At 29.2% G+C, this 13920-nt stretch overlaps 1 protein-coding gene across 1 annotated transcript in view; it reads left to right on the forward strand.

The window, feature by feature from the left end:
- The first annotated feature begins 1055 nt into the window (after positions 1-1055).
- LOC100569557 (protein dead ringer homolog) overlaps positions 1056-13920 on the forward strand; it is a 74181-nt gene continuing 61316 nt past the window's right edge. The window contains exon 1 of the mRNA XM_029486592.1: positions 1056-1786. Within this exon, the coding sequence (XP_029342452.1) occupies positions 1784-1786 (3 nt within the window). The 5' untranslated portion in view covers positions 1056-1783. The remainder of the gene's footprint in view (positions 1787-13920) is intronic.

A 13920-nucleotide genomic window follows, 5' to 3' on the forward strand; every position in this document is an offset into this window, starting at 1 on the left:
TACTCCTTTTCTCCATACCACCACAGAAATTTGCGCTGTTCCGTGTATAATGTACCTATACATATATATATATATATATATAAATTTGCCTATATAGCATATACTTTATACCTAGTTAATATTATACCGTACCTATTGTTAACTACTATATACATTGATTCGAGGTTGACGAGCATGTGTCGCGGTGACTAAGGGATGGAAAACCACGAGGACGTCTGCAGGAGCAATGTCGCTAAATTATAGATATATATATATAAAAACTGTTTAATATATATAACACCCTCAGTGTAGTGAGTGTAGGTAAAATGTAAGGTACCTTATATAAAAAATTTAAGTTATCATTACACTTATCATACTATTGTAGATATAGATACATAATATTATGTCTATAAGGTAGTGGCGGATTTAAACCTATATTCAGTACTCACGCGTACTCAGCCAATTTTATGCATCAATAAACATTTTTCGCGACTTATAATCCCACATAATATATTTTGAGAGGTCAAGCCCCTATTGGTGCCCATATAGGTATCTTTATATGTTAAATTTGAACACGTTATTCATTATACGGCATTTAGAGGAAAGATATTATCATCTTTACACTTCATGATAGTAATAACTATATAGTAGGTACCTAAATTAATATACTATATTATTGTCTTTATTATACGATTTCATGTATGCGTATAATATCTATATAGGTAGGTACCATCTATATACGATGGTGTGTGCGTGTGTCAAGTATTATATTATACAAATTATATCAGGTACATAATATAATATATTATACGTATATATAGCTATATAGTACCTATACGAAAGAATTGTAAAAAAAAAAAAATAAATAAATAAATAATTATAATAGTAATAAAACAGGAAGAAGGAACGTGAAAAAAACGGATCGAGAGCGCTCGCGCTCGTGGGTGAAGGAAACTTCGCGCGGCGGGGGGGGCGTGGCCCTCGGCCAATGAGAAACGGCGGCCCGGCGGGCCCCCCACCCGGCACCTCGGGCGCGCGCGCGGTCGGGGCGAACACGCACATTCGCGAACAAACACGTCGCGCGCGCGCACACACGCACACAAGCGCCGTCCGCAGATTCGCACCGCAATAGTTTCACCGGCCGCCGCGAATTCCGTCGCAGACTGTCGTCGCACACGACGTCGCCGATCTTGGTAATCGTGGTAATCTTGGTAATCTTGGTAATCGTGTTTTAATCGTACGATATTATCGCATCGTTTGCATAAGTATTATATTATTATGGATGTACCGTTGTAGCTGCGACGTGCGATTTTTTTTGGAATTTTTTTCGCTTTGAAATTTGTTTCGTTTGTTTTGTGTTTTTTTTTTTTTTTTTTTTTATCGAAATACGATTGATATCAGATAGATATAATATCATGATCATGACGTATTACCGCCGACGGGTATCGTTCTCATCGTGGTCGTCCCGGTCGTCGACGTCGCCGCCTTGTTCCGATCGCGCCACAATCGCCGTTTCCGGTCAATAATAATACCATAATAATATAGGTATACTAAATACCCGTAACACGAAAAACATCTACATGATAAGCGTACACCTCATGTATGCGTATGGACCACGTTTAGTACTCCACTGAAGCCGGAATATCATCACGTTATAACATAATATAGTATTGTATATCATAATATATAACGCCGCCCTTAGTAGACCGGATGTGAATACTCATTCAAAATTGGCCGCGTCAAGCAGAACCCCGTCCGTGTAGCAGCCACCGGCGAGACCAACTCGTTGGACTCGCACAAGGATATGGTAAGCACTGAACCCTTACACATACCTACCCTTCTTATACATACTATGCATATATCTTCCTATATAGATATATATCATTATATTATAGGTAAATCTGACCTAATAAAATTGTTTTGTCTACACTTATATATAATATTCCCGGATATGTAGTTGCTATTTAACAATAATATAATATTGCTATAATGTCGGTATTCTTCTATTTACATTATTTTAATTGTAATTTTATGGACGTCATGGTCATTTTTTAGCTGATTCATAAGCTTCCATATTATATTAGCGTGACGGACAATTAAAATTTTTTGAAATTTACTTGATACTGCATTATTTGTGCAAGATCTAAAATCGAAGCTATGGAATTTGTGGTTTCTTATTGTTTTGATGATGATGGATGTATCTTGTATATAATTTCGTATTATCAAACGAGCAAATTCTAAGTTTTTGTATTTGTTTAGTAAAATTGTTTTTTATGAATGTTCATTGGGATGTTTTTCTTAAATTTGTCTTAATTTTATTAACTTAGATGTCATGTTAATTATTATTTATATGGCTAATATGTGCTTATCTGTATCATCCTATATAGTAGGTACAATGACCCTGTCCATGTTTGTAGCAAGGCAAGAATAACGTACGGTCCGTTTTGCACACCTTCAAAAAATTCATTACTATTTCTGTTGTTAGAATGTTTTGAGTATATAAAACCATTTAAGCTATTGTTCTAATTAAAACAGAATGCATAATTTAATTTTTTTGGGAAAAAAAAATTTAATAAATATTACTATATTGACTATCAAAGTAATAAACATTGTGAATGCAATTGATAATAATTCTCATATATCTATTTTCTATCATCTCGAAATTTCAAAATGTCCCAAATATAAATTTTTAGTCTATTATACTGTTTCGTTACTTGCATTTTGGGTACATATTATGCTAGGTATATAAATAGTATTTGGATTTTAAATATATAATTTTGCAATCTTTTATGTGGGTACTTACTTTTTTATTTTTCTCATTCTCCATCAAAATATTATAGTTCTACTCCACATTTTTCACCCACCGCCGTTTTTAAATAAGCTGATGAGTGATGACTGTACGAAGTTTAGAAGTTTGAATGGTCTGCATGCCGTGAAGATATATATCTCACCAAATTTAAGTTAGTTTTATTATCATACTAGCCATAACATAAATTATATTCTATAAGACAACGAAAATGTCAATAAATTGTATATATAATTGTCTGTAAGCGTTGCAGCAAACGCTAATCAATTATGTATAGGTACCTATAGATACCTACGTCCTACATAGTCCATAATATAATGTCATTATCCTTATAATTCAACTAACATAATGTCATATTAGTCCCTTGCAAATAACAAATTCGTTTTACTAATTATTAGAACATTCCGATGAGCTCTAGACTCGCGTGTCTTGAGTTTATAGACCGATCTTGATTTAATTTCCGTAAGTAGGTAGATACCTATATTATACCTATTAGTAATTATTACCTACCCATACATTCTATTATTATTCATAATATATATACCTATATATTTTTAATGTATATATGAATCTAATTTCTATATCATAATACATTTAAATTTAAAATTATCGCAGTAGGTATCGATATTTTAAAGTTGCAAAATTATTCCAAGTTTAATTTTGATGTGTATATCATAAAAAGTATATATATATTTGTCTTAACTTTTTGGTTTAGCCACCTATATTCATAAATAATTAATAATTACATTTTGAACTAATTGGATTTGTGTGTAACCATTACTTAACCTTTGTAGAGCTAAGTAATAGTTATACCTACCCGTTTCTAAATAAATCCAATTAGTAGGTAGGTATATAGTATATTACATATAATATGTAGCCTATATGGGATATGGCTATATTGGTAGTATATTATACTACATAATTATACGTAGGTACTCGTGTATCTAAGTATATAACGTTTGGCACATAATAAAAATATTCTTACCTATTTTGTCTTAGACATCGGAAATTAATTCAATTTATAAAAACTTTAACGATTGTGACAGGCCATTAAATGAGGTATGTTTTACATAACTATGTATAGACAATTCCTTCCAAGATATTTTCGGATTTATCTCCGTACATATAGGCTATATGATAACTATACGCGATTGGTTTTAGATTACAATAACATCACTACAAAACATAACAAAATAAGAATAATTGTATTATATTCAATAATATCATATAAAATATCTAACAGTAGGGATGAATATAATAACATTGCAAAACTATTGGTATGATAATATAAATTATTATACGTGGAAATTGACTAAATTTTGAATTATTCTAAGACCGCAGTTCGAACTTTAAAGTAGTTATATACGATCGATATTTACTAAAAATAAGTATAATTTTATATTCTCCCTATTTTTAAGTTCTAATATTGATAATATTTTTTACTAATACAAAATATTATAATGACTTATTAATTGTACGTATAATGTGTTTTCATCAAAACATTATTATACATATTATATAAAAGATATACATAACTATATCGCCTATAGGTTATAGGTGTATTCACTCATCATTATATACATAATAATGTCTAATGCTCGCTCTAATGTCTTTACACTTACTCTGCGACGATGGTGACAACATTAAGTGCCTACATTTTTTCAACGTTTTTTGTTAGTTCAACAATTTATACTGCTGTAAACGCACTGTAATATAATTATTATCGTACACGTAGTGGGTTCATAAGATGTATCGTAAACTCTTGTGTAATTAATTTAATAAAATATAAAATGCGTACCTAATATAATAGAAAGATAATAAAAACAAATTAATGGAAAAAATATTAAATTATGTTTATTGTTTACTGTTAACAAGATGATGCCGACGCTATATACTTTGGTGACTGCAATACATATATTATAATTGTTACACAATATTATGATATTCACCCTTAAATATAAACCTACTCCCTACCATGTATGTATAACAATATTATGCACATAGTATTATATATAAATGCAATGCGTTTATCGCACAACCTTGCCGATCGGTCACCATTAATCGCGTCGTAATGGCGGTTTAATGACGATTATTGTGTTTATAGTTAATACACAGGATATTATCTCTAATAACCCCTGCAGCTATTATGAATTGAAAGTTTATAAATGTGATATAATAATAGAATAATATTATATTATATTTAAATAAGTCGCACCTGTAATAATAATAATAACAATATTATTTCGTGTTGATTTCATAGGTAGGTATATAATGTCTTAAGTATGTTTTAAATTTAGTTAGAAACCCGCAATACTGTATGCGCATATTGTATACTGTTTGTGATTTTCTAAATCACTTAATCCTAAACGAACGAATGAAAAACGATATTATGTATATTATACCTATGTTAATGTCCGATTTATTATAGCGAGCGATTATATAAAAATCACCAGATAAGGCGCAAAGAAATAATTGGAATGTGCCAGAAAAATGTCACTCTCTTTTGCCTTTGATAAGTTTGCCAATACGCACAGATGATGTGTAGACACATAAATATATTATATAGGTATACATTATATAGGTAGGAGGTTCGTATTTTCCGGCGTGGCGTTTGTGTATGATATTATTAAGCGATTTTTTTTTTTAACGTTTATAACTATGTACCTATTCTTGTATTATTTCTTGGTAGTCTGCACATTTTCAAAAACAAATTATGACACCTAAAATATAGTTAAGATGAAACATTGTGCTCAATGTGTATACTATTATTGTAGGTAGGTACTACAATAATATAACATATCATTATATTTAACTGCATATATACACGTTAAACCATGTGGGTGTGTGTGCACTGGCAGTCGCTCATCTTTTCGAAGGAGCTTCAAGCATAATATTTTTAAAATACATTTGCGTATCATGCGTTATAATAATACTTTGATATTGTTAATATAGGCATTCGGAACTTCAAAAACCGTACGCTAAAATCGTGTTAAAAATCGTGTTTCATAAACATGGACGGAAGTTTATTTGGATATATAACTTTATTAAAGAAGTTTTTTTTTACAAAAATATATTTATATATATATATTAATCTTTTGTGTATATATGTATAAATTATACTCCGATTTAAGAGTGAGACACAATATTGGGCATATGTGCACGCTGGCAGCACTTTTCGGTGTTTATATAACGCATTTGAGTAGGTACCTACCTACTAAAATGTGCACAAAAATTATGCTCGATATTAAGACGCACCATGATAACAGAATAGTCAAGTACACCAAACTTAATCTTGTGAACCGTTAAATATTCTCAAATCGAAAGAATACAACGGACCCTCGCAATAAAAATAAAAACTAGTGCTGACGTGAAAACAGAAAAAAATACCTCTCATTTTAATTCCCTCCATGTTAATGAAACACCTTATATCATAATTCTTATAATTTAAATATATAAAAAGCCCACGTTTTTAATGAGGCAAATGAATATTTTTCTGTTTTTTTTTTCGTAGAGTTGTTTGAGTTGCTTAAAATATATATCTACCTACCCCTCCAGTTCCCAAATATTTCTACGTCACCATATTATTCCATTTTGTAGCTAAATTTGATGCATTCATTTTGTATTGATATAGCAGACGAGTTCAAATTATGCGTGATCGGTGCCCTATGCGTTTAGTATTTATGCGTATGTTATAAAAAAAAAAATTACACGCTGTAGTGTAATCGGGAATGGGAAACATCGATTACCATCAATGAAATTTATTATAAAAAAGTTTTAAAATAATATAAATAAATTTGTAGATATATAGTTATTTAAATAATTTAATTATAAACACCTATTTAATGGTAAAAAATATCCGTTTATTACTCGAAAGAAGCCGGTTAATAATTATTCAGCTAGTATTACATAAACCACACGAGGACCGTTACTCGAACAATTATTATAAATTTATAACCGATGCGGTAGCGTAATGTTTATACATATTTGATATGGTTCTGTACTGGCTCATTTTATTTTATATTTCAATTAATACACGTAGACGTACTAATAATAATATAAAAAAAATAATTTCAATCGATTTTTGTTTACCATAATTTAGTATTTATATACACGGACATAAGACGCAGCAGTGATATAATATTATTATTATGTAATATACTAGCATGTCCCCTCCAGTCACACCTCTCATCAACCATCGTTCAGCACTCGGTGTAGGTACCTTCATAAGTTATAACTGATGTATATGATCGCAGCATAAAGCTAGGGTGACGAATTTAATAATATATTATTATAGTGCATGTCCTTTTTTATCGTACACTCAAACACAATATAGTTAGGTTCGGTTTATATTGAGTGCCTACCTAATATACCTATAACGGCCAATATAATCCAGTAAAATTTATCACGCTGAAAAAGGCAAAAGAATCTCGGCGGCGTGAACAGACAGGGCTCTACGTCCTTGACCATAACATAGGTATTATACATACATATTATGTATGTGCCTGTAACGGGTCCAAGGATTTTTCAAGTTCTATACGATAATGTGGTGATGTACGTCGCCGCCGACGATTTATATTTATGTATGTATGTATTGACACTCGCTATGGACGTGTAATAAAAATCCCCAAAAAGTACACCGCTTTTTTAAAAAAGAAAAAATACCCGTACAAATCAAACGTTTGTTTAGTCCTGACGTATATATGATATAATATAATATGTGTATAATGTATATACTTATATTATTATTATTATTATTATTATTATTATTATTATTATTATAAGGGTGACCTGCTAGTTCAAAGAAACCGAAGCCTTTTTAAAAAAAAGGGGAAGTTTATAGACTCGGAGAAAAATAACATACAACATGTTTAAAGAATAAGATATCACGATTCCTATTATATATATATTTTATTATTATTTGTGCGGCGCACGGACCGATAATAGCGGGTGGTATTTTTATTTGTACAAATGATTTCGTCCTTTTTATACGTGTTTATGTGTGTGTGTTGACATTTTGACTCGAGAAAAATAACCCTTTTGACATCTTAAATCACACAAACTGCCGGTACCTATAATACATGCACCTAATGCATCGTCGATTAAATAATGTGTACCTATTATGTTTTGACTGTCGGCGTTGTCTGATAAATACGTCATGACTATTATCAATACACCTATAAAATATAATATAATGGAACAAAATGATGCATTATAATACTTACAATAATAATAGGCAATAAAATCATATATATTCTCTATGTATAATATTATTATAGGTACATATAGGTACGTATAGTGAGTAGAATAAACCAGAAAACGCAGATTATTCTACTATTATTTTGACGTGAATATTTATTTCATAAAATGTATTATAATATAATATTGTCTGTATACAGATGAACTGTATATTCATTTTTAATTACCAATTATGTTTTGTAAATTAGTTTTAATTTATATCAAAAACTTATATTGATTTCTAAACGCGTTTGTGATGGTGTTCGTGCTTAGTGTAATTTATGAAACAATAAAATCAAACATATATAAATATTATTTTATCGTTAATACAATATAATTTATAAGACATAACATAACACTGCATTGCACAACGTAAGACAATATAAGTAATATTATAAAAATAAAATTCATGGAAATAAAGATATTTCAAATAGAAGGTGTGATTAAGGTCGTTAACTTAAAAATAATAATACTATAACAATAATAAAACCATTTACATTTTATATTTGAATATAATATTATATACATTTAAAAATATATATTTAAAAAAACTTTATTTTTTAACGCTCTTGCAATATTTATAATTGATACATTTTATGTTTACTTGTTTATTCAATTTTTGATAACAACAACAAATACCTAAATTATAACTGCTGCTTCATATTATATATAAACATAATGACGTTAAATAAAAATAATACCTATTGCAATATAATATGTACTTAGTTACAGATATGATTTGAATAATTATCCGAGTGAACAATAACTAGACATCTCCAATTTTTCAGAAGATAAAAAAACTCCTTTATTGCAATGGAAAATAATTAAAATATTTATTTTTCCTTGAGCAGTATGACTATAGAGTCTTTACTTCAAAATTGCTATTTAAATTTCGTTAAAAGTATAAGTTTAATCTTTATTGAAATGCGTGTGGTATACCTACAAGTCTTCGCGTTTTTTCGATATAAGGCAGGTATAGGTACATATTTTTGTTGTTTGATTTATCATGAATATCGAATATTGTGAATATTTCTACGTATATTGTTTGTATTAAATGCATTTGAACGTCAATTTAATACATATTTTTAGTCACGTGGAAGTCATAATCTATCATATCAGTAACAATATAGATACCTACAAGTGATACAATATATTCGTGAATTTCCTTTATAGAAAAAACACCAATGTAAAATAAAAAGAGTCGTGTTGCGTAAAATATTATGCGTCTTTATATAAAACATTTTGTCTACATCTAATAATGACTAATTTTGTTTTAAAGTGCATATTATTGTGTGTACAATTAAAGTAAAATTATATTTCAGTTTATTTTTTTTAGTAAAAACTAATTATATGTATAACTTATAGTGTAAAGTAAATAATGTTAATTTTAATTTTATAACCGCTTATAGGTCTATAGGTATACCTATACATGCTCCACGTGCATCCTACATACAAATACATAATAGTGATATTAAATATACGTATTATTATTGATCTTAACGCTAAATTTGTACGGTTCTTATTTTTACTATCGTTCGGTAAACAGTTTAATACGAGAATAAGGTGTACCTACATATTATTATGTACTATAGGTATGTATGTACCTACAATAATATATTATATTGAAATTGGTTTTACAAAATCGGCGGAATTGGCGCGTTTTTCTCGGAAACTACGTGTATAATGACGAAAAAGGAAGTTTGCTCAGAGAAGGTTTGGCAGTGCAGCGGTCGCGCGTGTCATTTTAAAATACGTCATAATGTATAGTTGTACACGTAGATACTGCATAATATTATATGACAATGAGAATTATTATTTTAATATTATATTATAGTCGTTGCAGTATACGCTTGAGCAAACGACATTAGAAATCAATTGTGCAGATGTACAATAATATTGCAGTAATCTATATAGGTGCTCTTGGTTCTTATATTATTATACCCGCCTAAAAGTGTGTATATATGTACCTAATAATATTTGAATATTTGCACGTCAGACTCTTTGTAGCTACACATAAGTGATTCACCAGACAGTAGGTATCAACCCATTTTTTCATTTAATAGGACTACGCCACACTAGTACAACACCACCCGTAATTTATCCATGAAAATTATTTTGCGCATAAACTATTACGGAGACAGTATTCAAATTCTACCAGACAATGCAAATAATTAATTTTTGAAGAATCTTTCTTTTTGTTTTTTCATTTACTTATTAATTATTATTGAGTATTGATAGTTGATATTAAAACAAATGTATTCTACAACATAGATACTGCAGCTTTCTTCTGCGTAGTTTGATAATTTGGTAAATTTACTGTGAATAATTTAGGTACTCATAATAGTTTTTCCAAATGAAACCGATAATCTCATTAGCACGCAACTATATATATACCGATGTTGGTACTGATACAGGACCACTTTTAAAGTAGTTTAAATTCGTATATATTTGAGATAAAAACATTTGAACTCTTCACAAAATATCATTGACATTTTTTATATATTCAACCCTTAAATAGTAGTTGATTAATGACCTTTGAATATAAATCTATTATAATTTTGGAATTTTCAAGTATAGGTGTGTATCCACCTAAAGTATATAGACATATAGTATATATCTAGGTACTACAAATAACTATTTTGAATTTTTGAATTGATATATCATTTAAAAAGTGTGTTGATTGAAACTTTTTTATGAGAACCTTCCTTTTTACTGTATACGGTTAAGCAAATTATTTTTTTTATTAAATCTATATGTTTAAGATTTAAATTCAAATAATCTGAGTTATTTTACTGTATAATAGACAATAGTAGTTAAAAATAGTTATACAAAAATATATGGTATAGTATTTATTATATGGGTACCCATTCAATTTTACAAATTGTATAATATTGATAGATTTATATTAATAAATAAATATAATTTTAAAATCATCATAGCCCCATATCGTCCAAATCTATTATTATATAGACATATATTATAATCCATTGTACACAAAATTAAAATAACTCAAAAGCTACTTGTCCGAATTTTAATTTTAAATATTAACATTTTCTAAAAAGTTATAGACTTAACAATTTATAGGAAAAAAGGTAATTCTTATTTATATAAGGTTTAAATGATATATATAAAATAAAGTATTGGAAAATATAGTCCTTAATCATCTTATAATGGTATATATTATATACTTCTAAATTCCAAAAATTTGATTTTTTTATAAATTCTTTATTTAAAAAAAATGGAGATACACCTGTGTATCCGTGGGCCCCATGTGACTAAATTATTTCAATATTGAGATAAAATATATTGATTATATATTATTATTATGTTACAAGTAGGTATATAATGAAAAATAACAATATATATGAATATTAACACTATTCGTGCAGTCCACTGAATTTCACGACATAAAGCCTTCTGCCTCATCCATCTCCTTTTTCACACTATCATATCTCTTTTCCTACCCTCCCCAACACTCCAAAATTACGATAAATTTTATCTATTCTTTTTCTCAAGTCTGTCGTCGCAAATGTGGCCTAGTTACTCCCGTGCTTGTAAATCTATGTAGTATAGCCGCTTATAACACGTGGCCCGACCAGACTTATAATAATGATATATTATTATTTAAAACATGTATTTTATTCTATGAGCAGTGTTTTGTGTACAAATATATCGTTTCGCCTGTCTGACTTCTTTTTGAGCGCAAGAATAAAAATTACTACGTCGCGTGCAGGTCAAAGACATACATTCGCAGCGTTTTTCTTTAATAATAATTTATGATCGACTGTCCAATTTTAAACAGTTTCCCGTGATCTATATATTTTAGTTATTTTTTGAATTCTATAATCTTGATTTTTTAGTAGGTATAAGGACATAAGGTATAGGAACAATAAATAGGTACTTTGATTACTATTAGAGCGGATCGCGAAATGATTCACGCGCGATCTCAAATGCTGAATGATATTATGTTACATCAAAGAGATAACTGCAGTATAATATACTTAAGTACTTACCTAAGGATACATGTATAATAGGCCATACATCCAAAATATTTTACAAGATGTTGTAGCATGAGCACGAGCATGATTGGTGAATCACCATATGTACGTATAGTTAACTTTTATACATAAAATATACATAATGATGATAAACATATTATACTGAAATGATGACGTCGACGTCTCGTAATTATAACATACGATATCATAACTCGTATATAAATATATAATATATGTAATAATATTATAATAACATCCGATAACAACCTGCAGCAGCAATCCCCTCCGAGCGTTGAGAAGAAAAAAAACGTCGACTACCGATATAAATAATTGAGGGATCATTAAATATAGGTATTACATGTAAGTTGATACGGCGCACACGGAATATATTTTCTTGTATACGATTATTATAAGTGAATTTAACGTAAACGTGCACTCGTTTGGTACGATGTACTATATTATACAAGTTATAAAATTATTATGATGTACACCTACTATAGGGTATGAGCTGCAATAGGCGGATATTGAGGGAGAACTGTTCATTAGCAACAATCCATCCCAAACCGTTATAAGTCCTTTGGAATTTATGAAGTCCCTTCTCCTTGATTTACTATGTGTGTGAATAAGTATTATAAATGAATCGAGCTTCTGCAGTACCGCAGACGCGACAACAATATGTACCTATATAATAAATATCCTCAAACAACAGGCGTATATTGTATTCAATTGCGGTTATTTCCGAAATTTTTAATGAAGTGAATAATAATTTTTTTTATACTATATTTTAGTGCGTAAAATATTATATAACACACGCAATGTATGAACTGCGCAATCCACGTCCACCAGCTATACACCTACGATGGAATCTTTTCTTTCGATAAACATTATTGCAATAAAATAGTGAACATTAGACTAATTTATTGTTAGACAACAAGGAGTTTTCAAAATTTGAGCATATTTTAACTATACAGGGTGATTTACCAAACATGCTCACCCCCTTTTTTTCAATAATGCAGTTATTCAAAATCTGATTTTTGGAATCTTTAAAAATACTTTTTAACATTTTTAAAATGTTTGAGATTTTATATACTACTCAGTATCCCATGGAGAAGCAAACTTCTGTTTTTTTTCAAATGAGAGCACCCTTTTCAACTATAAATTATACATTGGATAATTTTTCTGAATTTTTTGACATATCAGAATCAAAATTCTTACGGATAGTTTTTGAGTTATACAACTTTGTGTTCTAAGGATAAATGGTCCATAGTAATGGGTATAATAATACATGGTGATTTGAAAATTGGAGTCATTAATATTAATAATTTGCAAAAATAGCATGCAAAATGGAGGGAGGGTGAAAAAAAAAATTTTGAATCACCTGCACAGGAGGTAGTACAAACAATTTAAGAATTTAAAAATATGGTATTATAATATGGTCTATGAGTACCTATATTTACGCTCTATCGAATGTCATTAATTCATAAAATACAAGGTATTTCGTTAATCGTTTTATACATAATAGTTATTATGTATAGGTAGATACATAGTGATTATGTTGTTGTGAGCCAGATCCAATATCCAAGAAATGCGAGGAATTAAAATTTTATTTTTTTCTATATTTAAGCACAGTCTTCCATACTATAGACAATTTTCTCAATGTAGGTATATCAATATATACTTAAAAAATTTAAAAAATCTACATATTATTATCTAAGAAGCTGCTTGGCTTACGAAGAAAAAATCACACTAGCTATTATACATAGGTACTGCAAAGTAATTGTTGTGACGTGGGTCATTCAGTATTCTGCATAGTTGGCCTCCCAAAACAATCACACACACACATATAAACAGCGAAAAATCTGTCTATAGACAGGTACAGAGTATGACCATTTGTACCATTGC

Source organism: Acyrthosiphon pisum, chromosome A1 (assembly GCF_005508785.2).
Source record: "Acyrthosiphon pisum isolate AL4f chromosome A1, pea_aphid_22Mar2018_4r6ur, whole genome shotgun sequence".
NCBI lineage: Eukaryota > Metazoa > Arthropoda > Insecta > Hemiptera > Aphididae > Acyrthosiphon > Acyrthosiphon pisum.